The sequence below is a fragment of the Paralichthys olivaceus genome, chromosome 15 (genome assembly GCF_024713975.1).
Source record: "Paralichthys olivaceus isolate ysfri-2021 chromosome 15, ASM2471397v2, whole genome shotgun sequence".
Lineage (NCBI taxonomy): Eukaryota > Metazoa > Chordata > Actinopteri > Pleuronectiformes > Paralichthyidae > Paralichthys > Paralichthys olivaceus.
This window is the reverse complement of record NC_091107.1, coordinates 23,231,198-23,254,480: the sequence shown is the minus strand read 5'-3', so window position 1 is coordinate 23,254,480 and position 23,283 is coordinate 23,231,198. Positions and strand designations below refer to the sequence as shown.

The window sequence follows — 23,283 nt, the reverse complement described above, 5'->3', positions numbered from 1 at the left end:
AAACAAAACAGACAGTAACACCATTGTGTCTTTAAATTAGATTAAAAATTAAATCAAATTAAACAACAAGCTGGTTTTGGTCATTTGATTAAATCAATACAAACATACGATAGTACGATAAAACTAGAAATGAAATAATATTAAGTAAGTTAAGTTTATTTAAAGGTTCATTGTGTAAGATTTAGGTGAAAGTGATCTACTTGCAGAAAATAATACCAGTGAAGTTCTCACTAGTGTGTGATCATCTAAATTGTAATTTTTTACCCTAGAATGGCCCCTTCTTTTTCATGTTTGGAAGGGGAGGGTGAGGTGAGGGGTGTTCAACTGCAACATGCAACTTCACCACTAAATTCTACACACTGTACCTTTAATATAGAACCTTCCACAGAACAGGTACAAAGTACTTTTCAAAGAGCTGTCAAACAAAACCGAAAACTAAATCACAAGCATAACAAGGTGACAGAAAGGCAAGTTTGAAAAGATGAGTCTTCAACTGATTTTTAAAGGCATCAACAGAGATTGCAGAACGTATGTCCATAGGAAGAGCAATAATAATATATCATAATAATGATAGTAATAACAGAGATGTTGATGTCAACACAACTTCAAAGGCCTTTCTATCTTGATGAGTACATTTTCAAATGTTAATTCTTGGAAATTTCTTGCATAAATTAAAGGATTCTAAATACATACGATATAGTATCTGTATCTTTTCAACTAAATCAAGATTTCAGTTTTGTCTGTACCCTGTGAAAGAGGAGCAGGTGACGGTGGAGAGGAATCACCAGCGGGTACTGGCAGACTGGGGGCGCTCTCCTCCTCTGTAACACATACAAGTGAGACCAGTGAGCAGACAGCTGCTACTGTATGTAGAAACATAACAAAATCTTAGCATACTGTACATATTTCATATACAGACACTCTGTTTGCCCATTATCAAACCTGGTCTTTGTTAAGCTTCTTTTGTTAAAGGTTTAAAAGAATTAGACCACACCAAGTTACATGCTAAGTGTATTGGCAAATGTTGACTAGCAGGTATTCCTGGCTTACACATGTCCAAAAACTGTTTCTTAAAAATCCACTAGAAGTCCAGGTAAAGTTAGAAAAAAGATACAAATTTATTCCACAGGTGTCACTCAAGTATCCATAAACCTGGCTTTCAAAACAATGCAGGACGGGACACAGTAAAAAATGTGTGTCTCCACTGCTGGTCTGACGTTCACACTCAGCTAAATGACACCACCCTTGCCAGCCTGCAAGGATGCTGCCTCTTAAACCTACAGTACCGCCAGCATTAAACTTAAATGAAATAGCTCGTTCTAGACAGAAAAGATGAACAAATAGCCATATTCAATCAAACTTTCTCATCAATGACGATAGACCAATATTCAAACTTAAGATCCAAAGTTACAGTAAAATATAGTTACATTACACAAACAGAAATAAGAAATCAGCAAATCTGTTCTTGCCTCATACACTAAGTAAAAACAGTTTTTGTCTTTATATCAGGCAGGAGAAATGAAGTGGAATAAATATAAGCTTACATCCCCTGGTATGTCCATAAAGTGGGCAGGCAGAGCAAAAGATGCTGGACAGATACTCAGCTCTGTGATTGGACAAGAGAGAGGAACGTCAGAACCCATTTTGTGCAGCAGCGCAATTGCAGGCATTTATTCTTGGTATGCACTGCTGGTTTTCCAGATTTGTAGTAAGACAAAGAAAAGGAACAGAACCCAGAACACTGCATATATAAAAAGCACATGACACTGTATTGATTAATGGGAACGGCCGTCCAAGTGGCATACCCAGGCTATTCTTACAGTGGGTGTTTACCACCATGTCTTGACTGAGGCCTCCAATATAAGCAGATGCTGCAGGCACTGTGCAGCACTGTGTTTTTTCAAAGTGTCTCATATTGTCCAGAACTCATTCTGCCTCACATTTATGTTGTTCTTATAATACTGAGGAGAGTAAAGTAGTACTTGGGTTTAATGGACGTCTATGTGATTAGGTAATGTTACTGAAATACTTGACATTCTGAAAACAGGGGTTGCATAATACTAAAAGGGAATTTTGAATGAAGGATGTTCCATGGCTACGGTTCCTATGATGTTGTGGCATAATAGAGTGAAAGAAGGTTATACGACTAACTGGTACTGCTATCGTTGATAACATCATTACATCTGAAAGTATCATTATTTTCATTCCACATCCCCTCTTTTCCATGTTCTCTCCTCTCTTCCCTATTTTTCTCTTCTCACCCCAAAGAGTTGAGGCTGGTGTTTGGCCACATTGAGTCTTTGGGAGAAGCACTGAATTTTTTTCTGCTCTGCTCATTTTGGGAACTGTGGAATTCTCTATAGTTTTGTCAGGTCTTGGCCTTAATATATAAAGTGCCTTGAAGAAATATATGTTGTGATTTGGCGCTATACAATTGGTTTGAATATGATTCAACTGAATTAAATTGATCCCTTGCCTGTTTCCTTGGAGACATTCCAGCCTGACATCTCCCATTTCAATCTCTCCATTTCTTTCTCCAACTCACAGTGTGTCCTCTGTGCCTCCTGTAACCTGCTGGTTGATGAAGAAGTAAAGACTTTGAGTTTTAGTTTATCTGAATCCCTTCAGAATATAATTCACTTATACTTGTAATTGCTCCAGTTGAGGAAAGTTTTATTAGAGGTAAACAATTTCTGCTTACATATCCAGACAATGTGATAAACATTCCAGTTCCAGCCCAATGCAGTGCATTATAGTCATGTCTCTCTATTTAACTGGATACAGGAAATAAGACCATATCGCTTCAGTTTTGGTTTCCTTCTACAGAATTCTTAAATTAATGCTAACCTTTTAATGTTAAGTCAAAGTCAAGGTAAGTCATCAGTAGTAATAAAGCCTTGGCAGTCAGGAGGCCAGAGGTTTGCAATGAGGACCTTTTCAGGTCAGATAAAAGGTAATTATTTGAATATGATAAATATATACTGACATGAAAATTGTTCTACAACATGATTCCAGAGTTTCTTCAAGTAAACTGAGATCTATTACAACCTCACTCAGACCATCACCACATGCTTTAAATGATGCCGTCATCTACCTATCCTCGAGACCATAAGTCAAAAAAGTCATGTGACTGACCCTAGGAGGCTTGGCTCCCAGATGAAGCCACTCCTCTTATCTGATGCTTTACTCGCCTCATCTGAGACCTGAAGGTAAGACATTAATGTTTGGGACTCCACTGTCAGCAATCTGCCACTAGTGTGCAATTGCCTTATTATTATTCTTGAGGGCATTTAAGTAACGGAGGGTTAAACTCTCCTATGTGATTTGTTGACTAAAACACTTCACCCACTCACTTCCATCTGGCTTGTCCCTCTCATCAAGAGTGTTCACCAGGTCGGGCCTGCCTTGTCCCCTCTGAATTTATCAGGGATAAAAATAAGCAGATATTTAAATGAGGATACAAGGACAGTAGTCTCACACATACTGTCCTTGGGTTTAAAAGTCAATCTGACAAAAAGCTTCTTTGAGCCGTGGTAGGAGGTTTTTTGGGGACTTTGAGGGGTGAGAGTAGCTCACATTATAAGGAAATTTAAACAGAGGGTGATGAAAATGCTAGCTCCCCAGGATCAATTCCGTCTTGGTAGACAGCCGAGTCAACGTATTTTCAGAACCTGTTGGACATGATTTCAGCTGCCGTGGCTGTTGTTGCTTTTGCCTCTGTGGACACAACCCATTGCAGGATGTTGTTCTGCCCAGAGTGTCAGGGGGGTCCCTTGGATTTTGATGCGCTGATTCCACCTGTGTCCAAGCAGGGCTCTCATGGCTCCATCATGGGTGCTACAATCCCTAACTCAACTAAGTTCCTGTCTCACAAAATAGCTTTCCTCTTGGCTATATGTTCCACCAAGAGGTTGAGTTAGTTATATGCCTTGTCTGTAAGTCAAGAATGTTTGAGATGGAAGGCTGATAACACAGGTGCCCTTCTGTGGACAAATCCCTCATTTCTGCGTAAAGTTCTGAGCAATCAGAGGGTAAATCTAGGGTTGAGATCAGTGCTTTCTAGCTTGATCCGGCTCTCCCCCAGGGTGCTAAGGGCTTACATTTCGTGCACACAGCTGCTGCAGGTTTTACTCTCTCAACTTTTTGTTTGTTTAGTGGCAGAAAGTTGGGGCTCACTGTATCTTAACAGTGTTTATCTCATTGAATTGCTATCACTATCTCTGACCTTGCGGTCCCGGAAAGTCTGGTTACTCACTCCACTAGAAGTGAGGCCACTTTTTGGGCCGCTTTTAGAGGAGTTCCTCTTTTGTAAATCTGAACAGCAGCAAAATGGAGGGCTCCCAGCATGTATTCCAGGTTTTACATAGTCATCTCAGTGGATGTCACAGCTTGTTAAAGCCCTATGAGACAAATTGTGATTTGTGAATATGGGCTATACAAAATAAATTTGATACATTTGATTGATCTCCAGTGACATTGGGTTCAGCTTTTTTCTCTGCTGCTGGAAGAGGATTTGAAAGGGTGGAGTCCTTTCTTCCTTGCAACACTGATGGTACTAGTCATTCAAAGTAAAGACCGTGGTGATAATCTGAGATAGGTTGAAATTGATATTAAGTTATGACTATAACTATGGATCTAAGAGACCAAACGATGACGGTCACCATCTCTTTTTGCTCCAAACAGGCTGAGGCATTCCACGAGTAGGAGGTGGCTTCATTTGGGTGCTTTTATGGGCTCCTAATGTTAGTCACATGACTTTGTTGACATATGGTCTGATATGGCACCATTCAAGATGAAGACTGCTGTAACAGGCATCGTTCTTTCTCATAGAACCATAGTTATAGTGATAGCTCACATTTTTCATGTGCAGGATTTTTGTTCCTGATACTTAAAATAAAATGTTTATACAGGGTTTGTAAGTCTCAAAGAAAATGTTTTTTCTTGTAGTTGCTGTTCATCTTTCAAATTTCAGCAGCTGTGGCTGATGGGTAGAGCGGTCGTCCTCTAAACAGAAAGTAAATGGTTTGATCCCAGTCTTGTACATCCCCAAAGTGTCCTTGGCCAAGATACTGAACTCTGAATGGCCCCTCATAGAAAAAAAGTGCTGCTCTGTATTAAATTGTGTGTGAATGGGTGACTGGCAATAAACTGTATTGTAAAGCATTTTGAGTGGTCATCAAGACTAGAAAAGTGCTATATAAATACAGATCATTTACTTATCCTATGAGTGAGCCCCCCTACCCTTTCAGACCAATTCACATCTGGCCTGAATCTAGGGAGGCCAATCACTACCATTCCTCTCAATGGCTGTTAAAATATGATTGGAAAAGGTGTTGTACTTGGTTGTAGGCCTGTTCTGTGAATGCTGATAACACCCTTTTGAAATTAAAACATACCAACATAACCAAGAAGGCTCCTCTCTACCATTAGCACCAATATTACCACTGTATGTGCCAATGAAGCTGACTGGTACTCTTGCTCAAATTCTGACTGGTACGCAGATAGATTATTTTAAAATGGAATTTGTGTAAGATGATACCGCTGCAGGTCTTCATCAAGATCTGATATTTTGTCAGTATTCCCCTCTTCCTCAGTGGTAGTTTGGGTGGACACAGTACAACTTTGCTCCAGAGTGAGTGGGAGCTTCAGCAATGCAGGCAGGTTGTCTGGCAGAGCATCGATGAGATGCAACAGCTGGCTCTGAATTTGAATTTGAAAAGGAAAACAAGCGAAACATTATTTGTTATCATTACGTGAAAATGTGTCTTGTCGAAATGCTACACATGGGATTCTGAAATAACTACTGTAAGATAACAATCTATACAGTCTGTAGGGTAATTATGTCTCACCACTTTCTCATCTGTATACAGTCTCTCACAGTCCCTGAGCCTTGTGTGGTCAATCTGCATCATGATGTTGTGGCTGCGGTCTATGGCACCCGTTTGACTATAAAAGAGAGAACAATCAAACAACACCCTGGAAGATCACATACAGAGGACGTCAGTTAGAGATGCCTATAAAACATAAGTCATATATTCAGCTCACCTCGTAGCCGTGTAAGAGTATCCGACAAAAGCCAAGTGGACTCCTATTGGTGCTCTTTCCATTACATCAGAGTGTGTCTCCTGCAGAACATAACCAATATCAATTTACATACCAATTGTATGATGGAATTGTACGCAGGCAAATGGACTCTCATCAAAGAGATTTCTAAAATTTTATTGTTGTGTTAAACATGCAGTCGGTCATTTGCAAAATGTTTTTAAGAAACACTGGCACACCCAGTTGTACATGTACACATGCAGAACTCCTGAAGATTCCATGACATTCATAGACTAAGACGTGGACATTTTCTAAAAATATACCATTTCGCTTAGAGAGTCATCCAGAATGTCAAAGTTGGAGGTGTCTGTAGGATTAGATACATCAGGCAGGAATGGTGCAGAGAGTTGATTCAGGGAATTCCAGTCTAGTCCACAGAAGAATGGATGGCTCCTGAAGTCACTGGAGCCTTTTCTCCCCAGACGGATTTCCCTCTCACAGATGAGCCCAGTGATGAATGAATGAGCCTTATCTGAAATCTCAAGGCCAGAGGGAGGGAACTCAAAATACTCCTGGAGTTTTAAGAAAAGAAAAGACATAATACAACACAACTATATCAAATCAAATTTTATTTGTATAGCCCAAATTAACAAAACACATTGTGCCTCAGAGGGCTTTACAATCTGTACAGGGAGTGACACTCAAGAGAGGAAAAACTTGCCCACAAAAAACCCCTTTAAACAGGGAAAAGAAGGTGGAAGAAACCTCAGAGGAGGGATCCCTCTCCCAGGACGGAAAGACGTGCAATGGATGTCACGTGTACAGAACAACGCAACAGAAAAATATTGTACAATTACAATGAAAGACAATGATTGCAGTAGCAGTGGTTAGCAGTGGTGGTAATATATAACAATGATACAATTATAAACAAGTTCATATTAATTTCATAGAATTATGACTAATAGTAATAACAAGAGTGGTAATTTTGGCGATGTTACGTAGGTGGAAGAAATCAGTCTTTGAAATGTGTATTATGTGGACATTAAAGGACAGATCCTGATCTGAAAAACAACTCAGAGATTCTTAACGGTGGAGCTGGAGGCCAGGGTGATCCCATCTAAAGTAACTAAGTCTCTAGAAAGAGAGTTTCCTAGGTTTTTGGGTCCAATTACAAGAACTTCAGTTTTGTCTGAATTTAACATCAGAAAATTGTAGGTCATCCAACTTTTTATATCCTTAAGACATTCTTGAAGTTTAGTTAACTGATTGTTTTCATCAGGCTTGATTGATAACTATAATTGGGTGTCATCGGTATAAAAATGAAAATTAATGGAGTGATTCCTAATAACGTTCTCTAAAGGAAGCATATATAAACTGAATAGTAGTGGTCCTAGCACAGAACCTTGTGGGACTCCGTGACAAACTTTGCTATGCATGGAGGATTCATCATTGACATGAACAAACTGAGAGCGATTTAAAAAATAGGACTTAAAGCAGCTTAAGGCGGTTCCTGTGATGCCAATTTGATGTTCCAATCTCTGTAAAAGAATTTGATGGTCAATGGGGTAGAATGCAGCACTGAGATCTAACAAGACAAGTACAGAGATGAGTCCTTTGTCTGATGCCATTAGGTGGTCATTTGTAACTTTGACAAGTGCAGTCTCTGTGCTATGATGCACTCTAAATCCTAACTGAAAATCCTCAAATAAACTGTACTTATTGAGAAAGTCTCGCAGCTGATTGGCTAAAGCTTTCTCAAGTATCTTAGAGAGGAAGGGAAGATTTGATATTGGTCTGTAATTGGCTAAAACCTCTGGATCTAGAGTGGGCTTTTTAAGAAGAGGTTGAATTACAGCTACTTTACAGGACTGTGGTACAAATCCTTATAATAAAGACAGATTAATCATATCCAATAAAGAAGGGCTAACTAGAGGTAGAACATCCTTGAGCAGCCTGGTTGGGATGGGGTCTAAGAGACAGGTTGATGGCTTTGATGAAGAAATTATTGAAGTTTTTTGATGAAGGTCGATAGGAGAAAAACAGTCACAATATATATCGGGTTTTACAGCTGTTTTCAAACTTGCTGTGTAAGAATGCAGATCAGTGCCTGTTGAGGGCAAGAGGTGATGAATTTTGTCTCCAATAGTTATAATTTTATCATTACAGAAGCTCATAAAGTCATTACTACTTAGACCTAACAGAATAAACGGCTCAATGGAGCTGTGGCTCTCTGTTAGCCTGGCTACAGTGCTGAAGAGAAACCTGGGGTTGTTCTTATTTTCCTCTATTAATGATGAGTAATAGGCTGCTCTGGCATTATGGAGCCTTCCTGTATGTTTTAAGATTATCTTGCCAGACTAAACGAGATTCTTCCAGTTTAGTGGCATGCCATTTACGTTCAGATTTATGTGCGTCTTGCTTTAAGCTGCGAGTCTGATGGCTATACCATGATGCTAACCTCCTTTGTTTAATGATCTTCTTTTCAGAGGTGCAATAGAGTTGAGAGTTGTTTGTAATGAGCCTGTAGTACTATCAACAAGATGATCTATTTGTGAGGGGCTAAAGGAAGCAGACAATTCCTCTTCTACATTGAATAATGGCATTGAATTCAATACTGAAGGAATCACTTCCTTAAATTTGGCTACAGCACTATCAGATAAACATCTGCTGTAGGAGTTTCTGCCAAAAGGCTTATAGTCCAGTAATACGAAATCTGATACACATAAATCTGATACACACAAATAGTTTTCATACTGTTAAAACAGATAGATGATTTTGTATTTAGTGATTTTTATTTGTTACTTTAGTTGTTATTATTCATATACAAATAATATATAAATATCCCCCCAAAACCCTAATCATGGTTTGAAGTTACCATCTAGCAGTCCATCTATTTTCTCAGTTTCATCTGTTAAATAGGTAATTTTCTGTGGTCAGTGGTCGCTATTTGGGGTTCTGGATAAATAATTTAGCTTAGCTTATATAGACTTTCTTCAACAAACTCTGTCTATAGTTCCTGAACAAGAAAGGTCCACTTCATCCTATTGGTGATTGTTTTCTTACTAACCTACCCCTCAACCAGAACTTATCTTTAAATTGCACATACAATTACAAAATTTGATTCTAGATAGATAAGTGGACAGATGGACAGACAGAGAGATTGATAAATTTGTGTCGATTTGTTTGTTTACCTTGAAGTGAATAATCTTGGCATATGTTTCAGAGAGGGTATCTGCGTAGAAGGGTGTGGTCCCCAGCAGCATTTCATAGGCACAAATACCCAAAGCCCACCAGTCACATTCAGGACCATAACCTCCACCTCCCTCTACTGCTCTTAAGATCTCTGGGGACAAATAGTCAGGGGTCCCGACTGCTAGAGAAGAGTGAACCTGCAATGAAAACAACAAAAGCAAAAGTGGTCCTGACCCATATTTCCAAAGTTATTCCGTTGTGATAAACTGTTGCTGATGAAACAATTATTTGCTAGCAATGAGTATCTTTGAAATTGAAGCCTTTATGTAAATGTCAACTCTCACCATCCCATCATCTAAGAGCCTGAGACAGGAGCCAAAGTCCCCAAGTCTGATGTGTCCATCGGCTGTCAGCAGGATGTTGTCAGGTTTGATGTCTCTTTGTAACGAACAGAGTAGAAGGGCAACTGGTTTCATTTAATAACATCATAGCATGTTTACAAGGTATCCCCCTCATTTTAAAGCTCTTGAGGAACTGTGATATATATAAGTGAGGGAGAATAATCTACCTGTGCACATAACCCAGTTTGTGGACAGATTCAATGGCCATGACCATCTCCGCCAGGTAGAACTGGGCCATGTCCTCAGGGATCCTGTCTCCAAATTTACTGAGCAGAGACAACAGGTCCCCTCCTACATAATAATCCATTACCAGGTACTGAGAGAGGTTGGATCAGTAAGGGAAATGGCAGTTGGATTAAAGTTAAAAACAGTATGCACTACTACACAAACAAACAACACAGTGTATTTACATACAATATGTTAACTTGACATTTTTGATTGGGCATGTTGATACACACCAGATAGTTGTCATCCTGAAAGGCATAGTACAATTCTGTGATCCAGCGTCTGTCACCCCTCAGTAAAACCTCCCTCTCCTCCTGGTAACATCCTGTCTGTATAAGACAAAAAACTGGATAAAAGCCACAAATAGGAACAGATACATGTTAAATCAAAAAGCATGTATCCCCATTACTTTCCTTCCTTTTTCTTCCTTCTCAGTCCTGCATATACACTGAGAGAACTGGCGATGTTCTTAGTCCTGTGTATGTGAGTGCAGATTTGTGTGTGTACCTCTCCTCGCCTCAGCATGTCCCACTTATTCATAATCTTCAGAGCGTACACTTGTTGTGTGCTTTGCATCCTTGCTACAGCAACCTGCAACAGTGGCAACACAGAATAACCACATGAAGCATACATAAACAGAATGGTAGATACATTAATTCCTAAAGCTCAGTGACAGTGACTCATTTAAAACAGTTAAATTCAGTGTGGTGGTGGTTACACACTCTCTTAAAGGCTACCATTTATATAAAAAAAATCCTTTTTTCATTTACAATAAATTACTGGAAGTACAGTTGCCAGCAACTTTCTGTATTTGAATTAACAGTAAAGTGCTGTAATTTTACTGTATTGTAATTCATAGTATAAAGCTCATCATTGATTTTGTCTTGGAAATGCGGTCCTTGGTTATCCAATTTGGCAATGTTGCATGGCAGAGCCACAACGAGGTAAATGTGGTCCTGAAAGTAGACCCTCTGATATTGCAGGAATCCCCTACTGATATATTGAAAAGTACTGTATTATTGAAAAAAATGTTTTTATGTAATTTGTAATTTGGTCTATGTACTATGTTTTACTATTGCCAGTAAATATTTATATATTATTGTGACTTATTACAAATTACAATAATTTCAATACAATCATTTGTTTTATTATTAATATAAATATTTACATGTCCACCATTATTTAATAATCTTGTTACTAAAATTATAAATCAGTACATTTCAACATTCCCTGGAATGTTGAATGCCTAGTAAACAGGGGAAGATCAGCAAAACTGGACAGATCTGTGAAACTCAACATCACTGTAACAGACACAAAGATGAAACCTGTCATCCTCTCCCAATGCTCTCCGGGGATAGCAAGTCACACTCCTATGCTTTTTTTTCCTCATCAACTATCTCAAGCCATACAGAATCATGATGTGGTTAACTGAAAGCTACTGGTGGTGTTGCTGGCTCTGAAAAAGTGGCGACTCTGGTTATAGGAGGCGGAACATCCTTTCATTGTGTATGATCACAAGAACCTGGCTTATCTTTAGTCAGCTAAAAGATTAAACCCTTAACAAACTGGGTGGGCATTTTCTTGGGGATGTTTAAATTCTCTCTAACCTACAGACCTGGTTCCTGCAACCAGAAACCTGATGTCCTCTCCCTATAGACAGCCCATGAGAACTCAGCAAACCTCCAGAGTCCATCCTCCCTCCTTCATGCATTGTGGCAGCTGCCTTCTGGGAGGTGGAGTCCCTGGTTAAGGAGGCCCAGCAGTCTGATCCGGCCCAGGTAACAATTCCCCCCTAACCACCTCTATGTTCCTGTCTCCCTCGGATCCCAAGTGCTCTTTTGCGGGCACGTGTCTGCCTGCACGTCTGAGCCCACGGAAAGGTCTCCCACCAACCTCCCTCTGGACTGTTTCGACCACTGCCCATCCCCAGTTCTCCATGGTCCCATATAAGTAAGTCCGTTTATTTATAACTATAATATTATAGCACCTTTCGAGAGCAGAGATGTCACAAAATGCTTTACAGGGTAAAATAAGCGAGTACATGCATACAAATAAGAAATACAATCAGAAAACACAATAAAAACAAATAGACAATAACACAAAGGCTAGTCTAAACAAATGAGTCTTAAGCTGCTTTTTGAAGCTTTCCACAGTGTCTACAGATCTCAAGTCCAAAGGGAGAGAGTTCCAAAGTTTAACAGCAAAAGCACAGTCTCCCTTATTCCTAAATCTGGATCGGGGGACAACTAGCAAACCCTGATCAGAGGACCTTAGAGACCTGCTGATGACATACAGTAGACTGCAGCAGATGTGTAATGTAGGCAGGGGCCTGACCATGCAGAGCTCTATAGATGATCACAGGAACTTTGAAGCGGATTCTGAATTTAATGGGTTGCCAGTGAAGAGCAATCAGAATTGGTGTCACATGAGAACGTTGGAGGACCTGGTAAGGAGTTTAGCAGCAGCATTTTTAAACACTTGTAAACGATCCAAGAAAGTTTTGCTGAGGCAGGTGAAAAGGGAGTTATAATAATCAAGATGGGATGATATAAAACCAATGTTTCTCAGCTGGAAAAAACAAGTGCGAATCAGACATTTGGCGTGTTGGTCCAGAGTCAGGGCCTGGTCCATACTGACACATAGATTTCTTATGCAGGATTTAACCATTAAGGTAAGAAGACCAAGATCATCCCTTATGTTCTGCACAAGACTAGGAGGGGCAGAAATGAGGACTTCTCTTTTATCTGCATTTAATTGGAAATTATCGGTCATCCAGTTCTTTATAGCAGTCAGGCAGTTTTAAAAGAGTGATTTAAAAGAGACATATAACTTATTATCTGTTCGAAGGGAAGCATATACAAGGCAAACAGGATAGGACCAAGGACTGAACCTTGGGGCACACTACAAAACAGAGTTTCAGATGAGGAGGTAAAATTGCCAATAGATACTGAAAAACTCCTATCACAAAGGTGAGAGGAGAACCACTGCAGGGCTGAACCAGTGATACCCAACCACTGCTCAACTCTCTCTACAGTGGTCTACAGTATCAAAAGCTGCACTGAGATCTAACAGAACCGACACAGAACATTCTCCTGCATCGCCCTGCGTCAAGATATCATTTGAGAAGAGACATTTCTATAAAGTGCAACCGGCGGAAACCAAACTGAAACTTATCAAGGATATTGTGTTCATCAATTGCAGTAATGAGCTGCTTAGCTACCACTTTCACCAAAATTTTTTCAAGAAAAGGCAGTTTGGCGATAGGCCTGTTATTTTGGGGTAGAGGAGGATCAGTATTTCTTTTTTTGATAAGAGGTTGATACCATCCCATTTGAGTTGTGCAGGGACTTGACCAGATAATGACATTTTTAAACAGAGATGTTGGGAAGATATCAAGGGGACAGGAGGAGATTTTCATTTGACCAAATTAGTGAGATCTTGGAGTGTTGATCATAGGCTGAGAGGAGCAGGTGATTGGAGGAGAAAGTGAGGGGACAATGTTCAATCTGATGTTATTTATCTTGCCCACAAAGAAAGAGAGAAAATTGTTACAGAAAGAAATCTGGACAGCAGGCATTGCAGGAGTAACAATATTATGAATGGTGTCAAACAAATTTTTGGGATTAGGCCGACTATTAGATACAAGATCAGAAAAGTATGTTGCTCTGGCATCCTTCATCGCGTTATTGAAGGACATTAAAAGTTCCTTTAAATAAACATAGTGGACGTGTAGTCTGGTGGCTTTCTGTACGCATTCCACTCTCCTACAGTCTCTCTTAAGACAGCGGATATTGTTATTTATCCAAGGGGCAGAGTTGATCAAAAGGGCAGACCTAGTTTTAATAGGGGCAATTTAATCCAATGTTGCAGAGCAGTGTTCATTGAACATCACTGTGCATATCAGAGTTTAAATGAAAAGTGTCATTAAACATTTCAGCAGAGAGGTGGTTAAGGATGTGAGAGCTAATGATTGCCAGGGTAGGGATTCTACAAATAAAATAAAATACAGTCAGTAATAAAAAGATTCCTGCATAATAGAGAGTCAAAAACTAGAGGCAAAATTGTCAGACACATTGTCAACATGATGTTAGGGCAGGTGGATGGTAGATTAAAACACAGTAAAAAGGATTAGTAGGTCCAACTTTCATCACTTGAAGTTGAAATAGAGAGAAAGACTCAGTGCTCATCAAGCAACATACGATATAGCTGTGGACTTCGTCACTGGTCTCCCCCCATTGGCAGGTAACACTACTATACTCCCCATCATTGACCATCTGTCTAAGGGTGTGCATTTTGTCTCCCCAAACTCCCCTCCGACCTGGAGACCGCGGATCTTCTGACCAAGAATGTTTTTTCAGCTACACAGTCTACCCCTGGAGATAATGTCAGACTGGGGTCCCAGTTCATCTCCCAAGTTTTGCAGGTTTTCTGTAAGGCGCTAGAGGTGTCTGTGAGCTTATCCTCCGACTATCATCCCTAGAGTAATAGATAGACTGAGCAGACCAACCAGGACCTGGAGGCAGCTCTAAACTGTGTTCATCCTTGAGTTCCCACTTGGCGTGGGTGGAATAGCCCCATAACTCCCTCACCAGCTTTGCCACAGGTATGTCACCATTCACCATCATGTGTGGTTTCCGACCCCCTTTGTTTCCTTCCCAGTAGGAGGACGTGGCCATCCCGTCCATTCAGTCCCACCTGTGCCGCTGCCATAGGATCTGAAGAGGGGGCTCAGTCAGCGTTGGTCCGCACAGCCACCAGGAATGAGATGCACCCTCCTCCCACATACACACCAGGACACACGGTTGGCCAATTCTTGGGTCCATATGAGATAGAGAAGGTCTTTAAACCAGTCATGGTTCGCTTCAAGCTCCCATCCGCCCTCAAAATACACCCAACCTTTCACACATCTCTCATCAAGCCTGTCTCCAGCTGTCCTCTGAGCCCTGATACTGATTGCTGATTGCTCTGTGGAGGCGCTGCCAGGGACAGCTTACCACCGCACCTGCAGCTCATTCACTGATCACCGGCAGGATATACACCCTGGTCTAGTCCTAGTCATCGCCAGTTCATCCTTGTAACTACAGTGGTAGTTGTTCTCACCGCTCTGCTTAGTGTAACAGAGTTATTCTCTTGTGTTGTTATACCCTGTACTCACCATGCTTCTCCTCGTTTCCTACAGCATTCAACCCTTCGGTCATCCTGCCTTCCCTTCTTGCTGGCGACTTCACAGAAATATATCCTTCATAATCCATTGTCCAACCACATCTCCCATCCAGTGTTTTGGATAAATAAACACCCTTGAACTTTCATTCTGACCAATTTCATTCTGGCAATATGGGGTTCAGAATCTTGCCCAAGCACATTTTTGCATGCAATTGGGGAAGACTGCGATCGAATAGCCCACCTGGTTAGAGGATGACCACTCTAACCCCTCAGCCACAGCCTCCCCCACTGCCATATGTTTCATCATTCTGAATAGAACCACTTCCTGACTGTGTTGAAATGATTTAGATAATATTTAATTTTCATCAATTTATTCTATTATATTTACTCGTATATATGTTATGTTTTCAAAACTTCGAATGAGAGTTCTGAAACAGATACATGTATTTTCATGGTTTTAAAGATAATGGGTCTGATCTATTAAGATACCTAATAAAGAGTGCTTAATTGCACTATAAAAAATTGCTGGTTTTGTTTGTTTGTGGGTGTTTTGTGCAATTGTGCAAATGATAACAGGTGCAAACATGGTAGAGGCTGTAATACATATTTTAGTGTTTTGCCTGCATTACTGGTTTCGTCCATGGAGCATTACGGAGAGTGGAGTGTACAGGATCAATAAAAGAGGTAAACAAGAATGTTGAGCTACAGCAAAGAAATATTAATACAACTCAAAGAAACAGGATATGGGAGAGTATCTGCGAGAAAGTGGGTTGTGGGTAAAACAAAAAATTATGAAATTAAGAGAAGATGACAGGACATAAGACGTAGAACAAAAGAGAAAATTGCTCATAATAAAACCTCAGCAAATAAAACAGGTGGGGGGGCCGGTGGAAGAGATGCTTCTGACCAATATTGAGCAGGAGGTAAGAGCTGTGTCCTGTGTGACACAAGCGCTCAGGCACGACACTCGGGCCATTGTAGCGCACACAGTGTGACGATGGCCATCAGTACCCTGACAAGAGAGCAATTATTTTTGCTTCTGTCAATCTAAACATGCTAACACGAGCAGAAAAAACCTGTTCTCTCCATCTTCTTCCATGCCGACTCCTCCACACCACAATAACTTCAGCCATCTGTGTGTAACGCTGTGCCGATTAGCATCTACCTTTCAAACATACTAAATATAGATGCAGTCACAACCATCGCATTTTTTTGTAAATCACATTGCATGTGCTAAATTATCCTATTTGATTCTACTCCTCCCAATATTTTGCACACTCGGGTAGAAGCGCCTGATATTGCGTCTTCATTAAGGCAAACATACTAAATGGACAGTGCGTGTTATTCTGCATGCAATCCTCAGTGCGCACCATCAGTAAATCAGCTCGCAAGTCTTTTTTGCAGGTGAAATCAAGTTTGCACACATTTTTACGGGTGCAAACCTTTAGTAGATCAGGCCCAATATTCCGCTATATTCAGCAATATACAGCTAACAACTATTTCACTGAAGTCTTTAAATCAATTTCCTATATAGCACAATCATATCCTTTAAAAGTATTTAAATTAATTGCAAACATAAATGAACAATATAAGTGTGCGAGGTTGATTTAATAATTTTCATAATTTTTACGTATTATACTTAACATGACATGTCACAACAGCATTGATGACACCAAAATAACATAACTTTTGAAATACAAGTTTATCATTAAGTCATTAATGCCCATTAAAACAAATGGGATAAAATTGCTTATTCGACAGCATTCTCCTCACTGTTTGGAAACCAAGTATCTGCAAAGATGGGGCTCTGAGCAAAAGGGCTATATGAATACAATTGTTAGCAAACAAGACTAGCATTTAATCAATGATTTTTAGTATGAAATATTGTTAGGGTACTTATTTTCACAAAAGAAAATCACAGTTTGTAATTTTATGTGTACTGTAATTATAATATCACAAATAAATGGAATAAATAAAGGCATGGTAAAGAAATCTGCTTGGAAGGAGATTGCAACATTACTTCGCTAACTTTGATATTTCAGTCAGAAAACTCATGTTCAACTGTTTATTATGGTAGTAGAACATAGTTTGTCTTTCGCGTCTAGGCTCCGACTGAATCACTCCCCGATATGATTACACAGATATGATGGGAGTGATGAGCAAATACTTGTAACCCCCCCTGGAGGCGACAGGTGCAAGCAAAGGGGTTGATGGGAAATTTATTTCTGCTTAAATAGGCTGCTTAATAAGGTGGGTGTGTATAATAGATGATTGTGGAGAATGAGGTATGTCACATGATGTGTGTCACATGATTGGAGCAGCGGAGCTTGAGTTGGCTGCCTGAACTAGCTGCCTGAACTAGCACCTAGTAAGGTGTTTTACTGTAATAGAGAAATGGAGTATACTGTAGGTTTTCTTGTACCAAAATATACAGCATTGTTTTATTGTACTGTTAAAATAACATCTAAACTTATACTGCATGTTCTTTTCTTCAATATGATCAATGAGTGGCATTGAGCTACAGGCTACATTTGTTTGACATTGTAAAAAGATTAAGATTCCTTTTTATGGTCCCACACACAGCATGCAACATGGGGAAATTTGACCTCTGTATTTAACCCATCTGTGGGAACGGAGCACACACAGAACACATCGAACACAATCCACACAGTAGGTTTTAAAAAATGGTGTGCCAATGTAGACAGCTTCAGTTCCAAAAACAATTAACCTCTTATCAAATTAGAAATTATTAGTGCAAATGTAATTGTCTAAAAGCACCTGAATAAATATTTGAACTTTGCTAGACACATTTGTAATCAATTCTTTGTCAGATCGTACTGATTCAAAATATTTTAAAAAGTTGGATACCTGCTCTACACATGCTCACCTCACTGAATGTGCCACGACCAATCACTCTCAGGATGTGAAAGTCTTCCCTTTTGATGCGAGTCTTCTTCACCTGCCTCACCAGAGGCTCAGCTGTAATGGAGGCGAGAAGAAAGAGAGAGAGATCATGATTGTCAAAAAGTGTGTGCCATAATGTAGCTGTTGCCTAAGACTGAAATGATAATGGAGGCTTTAAAGAGGGGACTTCGAACAAGATTCATTGAGTTAGATGATTTACAAAACATTAAAGGAAGTGATATGTGTCCCCTCTTTTCTATTCTTCAGAATAGAGGAATTGAATTTAATCTAGAGGTTGCTGTTGAAACATGCACAACACAGTGGGAGATTCTCAGGTCAGATGCATTCACAACAGCAACAAATCATCAGAAGGATTCAGTTTAAGGGGTGATGGACCAGGCAGAGGCAGGACATAATGTTTTGAATTATGTTCGGCTCTTACCACCACAAACTCTCTATGCCAGTGTCTTCTTTGTGTATGGCACCTCTTTTTCATTCTGAGATATTTGTATTCTATTTTCTACAGTTTGTTATTTGTTTCATTTTTGCGTTTGTAGTATGTTAGAAACTTCATCAATCCCCCCACTTTCTCTCGGACAATCCTGGATCTTTTGCTGTGTTCTCACATCGGCTCAATCTTTTCTACAGACTTTTTACCAAGGGGCCAGATGAAGGTCCAGACCAACTCAAGAGACTCTCACTTGGACATTAGATTCACATCAAGAGTAAAGTTAATAACTGGAACACAGTTTGGAATCAGATGCATGACTTTAAACAGATCAGTTCTATATAAACACACTCCTTTAAAGGTACAGTGTGTAAGATTTAGGTGAAAGGGAACTATTGACAGAAATTTAATGTAGAATAATCCTCATTATGTTTTCACTAGTTTTTTTCATCTAAATTGTATGCATTGTAGTTTTTTTTACCCCAGAAAAGGCCCTTTATATTTAAATACTTTATATTTACATCGAGGGGACCCTCTCTAAGGAGGGCGCCATGTTTTTTACATTAGTCCAGACTGGACAAACTAAACACCTTTTAAGTTTTTATGACAAGTGAAGGCTGCCACAGGTTCTTTTTCATGTTTGGAAGGGGAGGGTGAGGTCAGTGGTGTTCAGCTGCAATATGCAACTTCAACACTCGATATCACTACCTTTAAAGCAAAGCAGGTCAGTAACAGGCAGGCAGTCAGTCAGACAGAGCCTGGAGGGCAAAGGTAAAAGGTCTAAAGAGTCCAAAAAATGAGCAAAGGTCACGAAACCCATTGAGACTAACATAAAGGAAAGCACGAGATACAAGGAATTATAACAGGCAGTCAGTCAGACAGAGCCTAGGGGGCAAAGGCAAAAGGTCTAAAGAGTCCAAAAAATGAGCAAAGGTCACAAAACCCATTGAGACTAACATAAAGGAAAGCACGAGATACAAGGAATTATAACATACTGGCAACAAACAGATGAATGACATAGACTAAATACTCTAGCTGAAGGTGAATAACAAGATACAGGTGTATCACACAACCAGGGGTGGGATAAACTATCACAAAGGCAGGAAACACACAAGTACTGGAAGTGAAACAAGAGAAGAGGTAAGAAACTGTGGAGGTAGCACGTCAGAGCACCTCCAGGAGAGTTTATTGACACAGCAGAGGTTAGTTGGCCAATTACTCTCCATGTATTAAAAGGCAGCAGGAGAGCTGCCTAGGAGAGAAAAACACACGAGCCTCAAACGAGATAGAGAAAGACACATGGAGAGAAGGCTGAGCTGAGCTGCCACAACACCAGTGGAAACTGCTGGACAGTTTAGGTTTGTTTATATTTAAGGGTCTGTTGGTCTCATCTGCCATTAGAGACGATGCTGGCTAGAATGACGAGTGTGTGCATGGTGTAATTGACCATGTTTTTGAGTCAAATTTGAATGTTGGGGTTTATGGCCTAGTCTCTTATGATTTGGAACTATACAAATAATATTGAATTAAAAATATTTTAGATCTGCTTCTTTGATAAAACTTAATCTGATTAATATTATTTGCTTTATGGGTGTTGCTTCCATACTATTGGAATTTCTTCTGGATTAATAAGGAACACTGGCCCCCTCAGGAATTGCACTTGAGAAATTTTTCTTTCTATTTCCTCCCCACCAACAATGAGATGAAATATCTGCCCCTGAGTACGTGAGCATGAGCACCATGTCAATCACTGGCTGAAATATTTCCTGTGTCTTTTTTGGGTCATGTCAGTATACATGCTGATATAATATAAATAAACAGTTTAATCAAACATTCATCCATATTCAATTATATATTTACTTTAATTAAAATTTCAGTTCTATGAGGAGATGGCCCTGGACACCAACTGACTCATCAGAAGCATGGTAAAATGTCGGGAGTGCATACAGGCACACGGTGGCCATACAGACTACTGAGTCACATTATAAGTTGTCGTGATGAATTCATGCAAGTTGGAGTAGCCTATGATTTCAATTTTCACTTTGATTTTAGGTGTGGTTTTGATTCCAGTCCTCAATGGGTTGATGATTTTGGTTTCCATCGACCGTTGTTGTCATTTTGTTCTCAACAAATAATGCAATGTACATAAGTAAATATTTCCAACTTGAATAATTAATTCATCAAGATCTGATGTGTAATTTAAGTGTTCCTTTCATTTTTTTGAGCAGTGTATTTTGTCTTGTATAAACTGTAAATAGACTATATTTTACTTTTAACCACTGAAGTCACACTCACACATTCATTTAGAGCTTATATTTCACTCATATAATCAGGGTAAATTTGGCATTCAGTGTCTTGCCCAAGGACACTTTGACATGATAAGTAGATGGCCCACTCTTCTTCCTAAACCACAACCAATCCAAAGTCAAATACGTACACCAAGTGAAGGTTATTCCTACCTCCACCACTCACCCGATTCTTTTCAGACTCTCTCAAGTGATTTTAAGCTGGATAAAGTGATAAGGTGTAAACACATCTGTGCAAATGACTTGACCTTTGGAACTGTGAAAATAAATGGTGCCTCCTCGGATTTCCTTTTTCTTATGTGGTCAAATCAGACCAGCCTCTTTTAAACATGTAGTCAGTTTGCTGCTCACTGTATCCTTCAGCTTAAGACAAGACTGTTTGCCATAAAGGGAGTTCCTTCCCAGCACAGCAACTGTCTGAATTGCAGTCACTCGATTCTGCTAAAAATAGCAGCTATCATTTATGAATAGAGCTCAAGTTTTCCAGTCCTATATTTTTATTTTCATTCCCCTCCTCCTCACTCACTGAAAGGAATGCAGGAAAGTCATAGGCACCGTGTTGTGTGTTGTTTTAAAACTGAGAGAGAGAGCAACTTCAAGAACACACATTAACTGCAGCTACCGAGCTCCAGGTTTCCTGGAACATCAGGCAACTGCATATATGGTAGCACTGGGTCAGTAGCCAGGCCTAGCTATGTGATCTGTGCTGCGTCACAGCCTTATAAATTTGTGATGCTGTATTTTGCATTGAAACAGAGTGATGAACATTTAAATTTTATACAGATCATTAACTTTTGTACAGATAATGTCTCAAGTAAGGGTAAACTGTATTTTTCTACCAACAGGATGATATAATAACTCCAGTGCTTTTCAAAAATGCTTCATAGAGAAAGTCTTGGTACCTTATATCATCAACAAGAGAGAATAACGCTATTCACTCATTTGTTACAGAACACATTATACAAAGCTACAAATTCCACAAACTCTGCAAAAGATCTTATTATCTTCACACTTGGCAGCCAGCACTCTGGAGCAGTCAGTGAGGTTGGCACAGAGTAAAAGTGTTTTCTTAAGCCACAGGACAGCTTGTGCAGATAATCTAGGCATGATGAACACTTCTTTTAAAAATGTGCACAGGATGGCTGTGGCTAAGGGGTTAGAGCAGTCATCCTCTTCACAGAAGGTCAGTGGTTCAATCCCTGTATTTCCCAAATTGCTCCTTCTCATAGAGACTGCTGTACATAGATGCATTGCATGAATGTGTCTCTCAGTGCGTGAATGTAAAACTTGAGTGGTCATCAAGACTAGAAAAGTGCTTTACAAATCACACCATTTACCACTCCTCTGATAAACTACAGTGGTCAAATTGGGGTTCAAAATTGTTATTCTTATTTCATCAAACTGACACAGACAGTACCAGGGGTGCATATCTTCATCATGGAAGCAACATTCATAGAATCACTTACTCTTTAGCAATTTGCACCATCCACTGTATATAAAGCCCTGTTACAGTATATTGGAGGTCTGTTATATTTTAATAATCATTTGTTGGCATTAGTGAGCACAAAATGCCCATTCCAAACAAGCATTTTAGAACAGGCACTGCACTATTGTTAAACAATGAAGAAATTACTAAAATAATTGTAGGGTCAGAACATTTTGAGCATTCTTGCTCAAATGATCCAGAATCATGGCAAACTGATGACACACTGGAGTCACACTAAGTATAACTCTTCCAATAACACTAAGCTCATAAAAACTAGACTGCAGAAGCATCATGAGCTGAGTGATCCTGAAAATGTTGGGAAAGATTTCTTTCAAAGTTCTTTTTATTGAATTTCACAATTTACACAGACAAACCGAAAAGACAGGCCCTTGACATTCCAACTAACTGAGTTAAGGTCAATGTTCATACGGCTTCTGTGAGTAGTATGGTATTTACAGGCAGTTATACATCAGACAGAGAGTATGGTGCAAATAAAGTGTATGGCAAATATTCAGGCAAAGAAAAAACACAACCAGTTGTCCATTAGTGACAGAAGAACAAAAACACACTTTCCCAAACTCTGAGGTGATGTTGTGAAACCTAAAATGCCCCCAAAAGTATAACCTAGTTTGTATTTCTTTATTGTTGAAATTATGGTTGTGGTTCCTCTCCCAATTAATTCAAACAGAAGTCAGTTAGACAATTCTTCCTTATCTCTCTCCTCTTCAGCTCTTCTCGCCCCTCTTTGATAAAGCTCTCCTCTCTTCCCCATTTATCTCATCTCACCCCAACCGGTCGAGGCAGATGGCCGCCCACACTAAATCTGGTTCTCTTAGAGTAGACAGTCAAACTCATTCAGACAAACGCCACTTCTGCCCCGTGGTACAATTATATCCAGCCTGTGATAAAATATCATGTGTCTTTCGTAAATAGGATGCAAGCTTTTTTCTGTGAAATAAAAGCTCCAAACAGTCAGGGTTTAGAGCTCATCACAGGACAGAGACAGCCTTGGTAAAAGTCACTAATGACTTTGTGAAGTTGTAATGAAGTTGTTTAAATACCATTTTTCAGATCGCTTGCAGTATTCTCGCAGACTCCAAACATTCTGTGAAGAAC

At 39.6% G+C, this 23,283-nt stretch overlaps 1 protein-coding gene across 1 annotated transcript in view; it reads right to left on the bottom strand.

Annotated features, from left to right (window-relative positions):
* Window positions 1-23,283, bottom strand: part of LOC109642007 (myotonin-protein kinase) — a 38,284-nt gene that overhangs the window by 3,510 nt on the left and 11,491 nt on the right. Inside the window, exons 2-14 of the mRNA XM_020106628.2 lie at window positions 17,911-18,002; window positions 10,368-10,451; window positions 10,094-10,189; window positions 9,803-9,951; window positions 9,579-9,672; window positions 9,234-9,431; window positions 6,366-6,614; window positions 6,046-6,125; window positions 5,850-5,946; window positions 5,540-5,700; window positions 2,477-2,574; window positions 1,545-1,606; window positions 747-821 (exon numbers count right to left, since the gene is read on the bottom strand). Coding sequence (XP_019962187.2) covers window positions 747-821; window positions 1,545-1,606; window positions 2,477-2,574; window positions 5,540-5,700; window positions 5,850-5,946; window positions 6,046-6,125; window positions 6,366-6,614; window positions 9,234-9,431; window positions 9,579-9,672; window positions 9,803-9,951; window positions 10,094-10,189; window positions 10,368-10,451; window positions 17,911-18,002 — 1,535 coding nt within the window. The remainder of the gene's footprint in view (window positions 1-746; window positions 822-1,544; window positions 1,607-2,476; window positions 2,575-5,539; window positions 5,701-5,849; window positions 5,947-6,045; window positions 6,126-6,365; window positions 6,615-9,233; window positions 9,432-9,578; window positions 9,673-9,802; window positions 9,952-10,093; window positions 10,190-10,367; window positions 10,452-17,910; window positions 18,003-23,283) is intronic.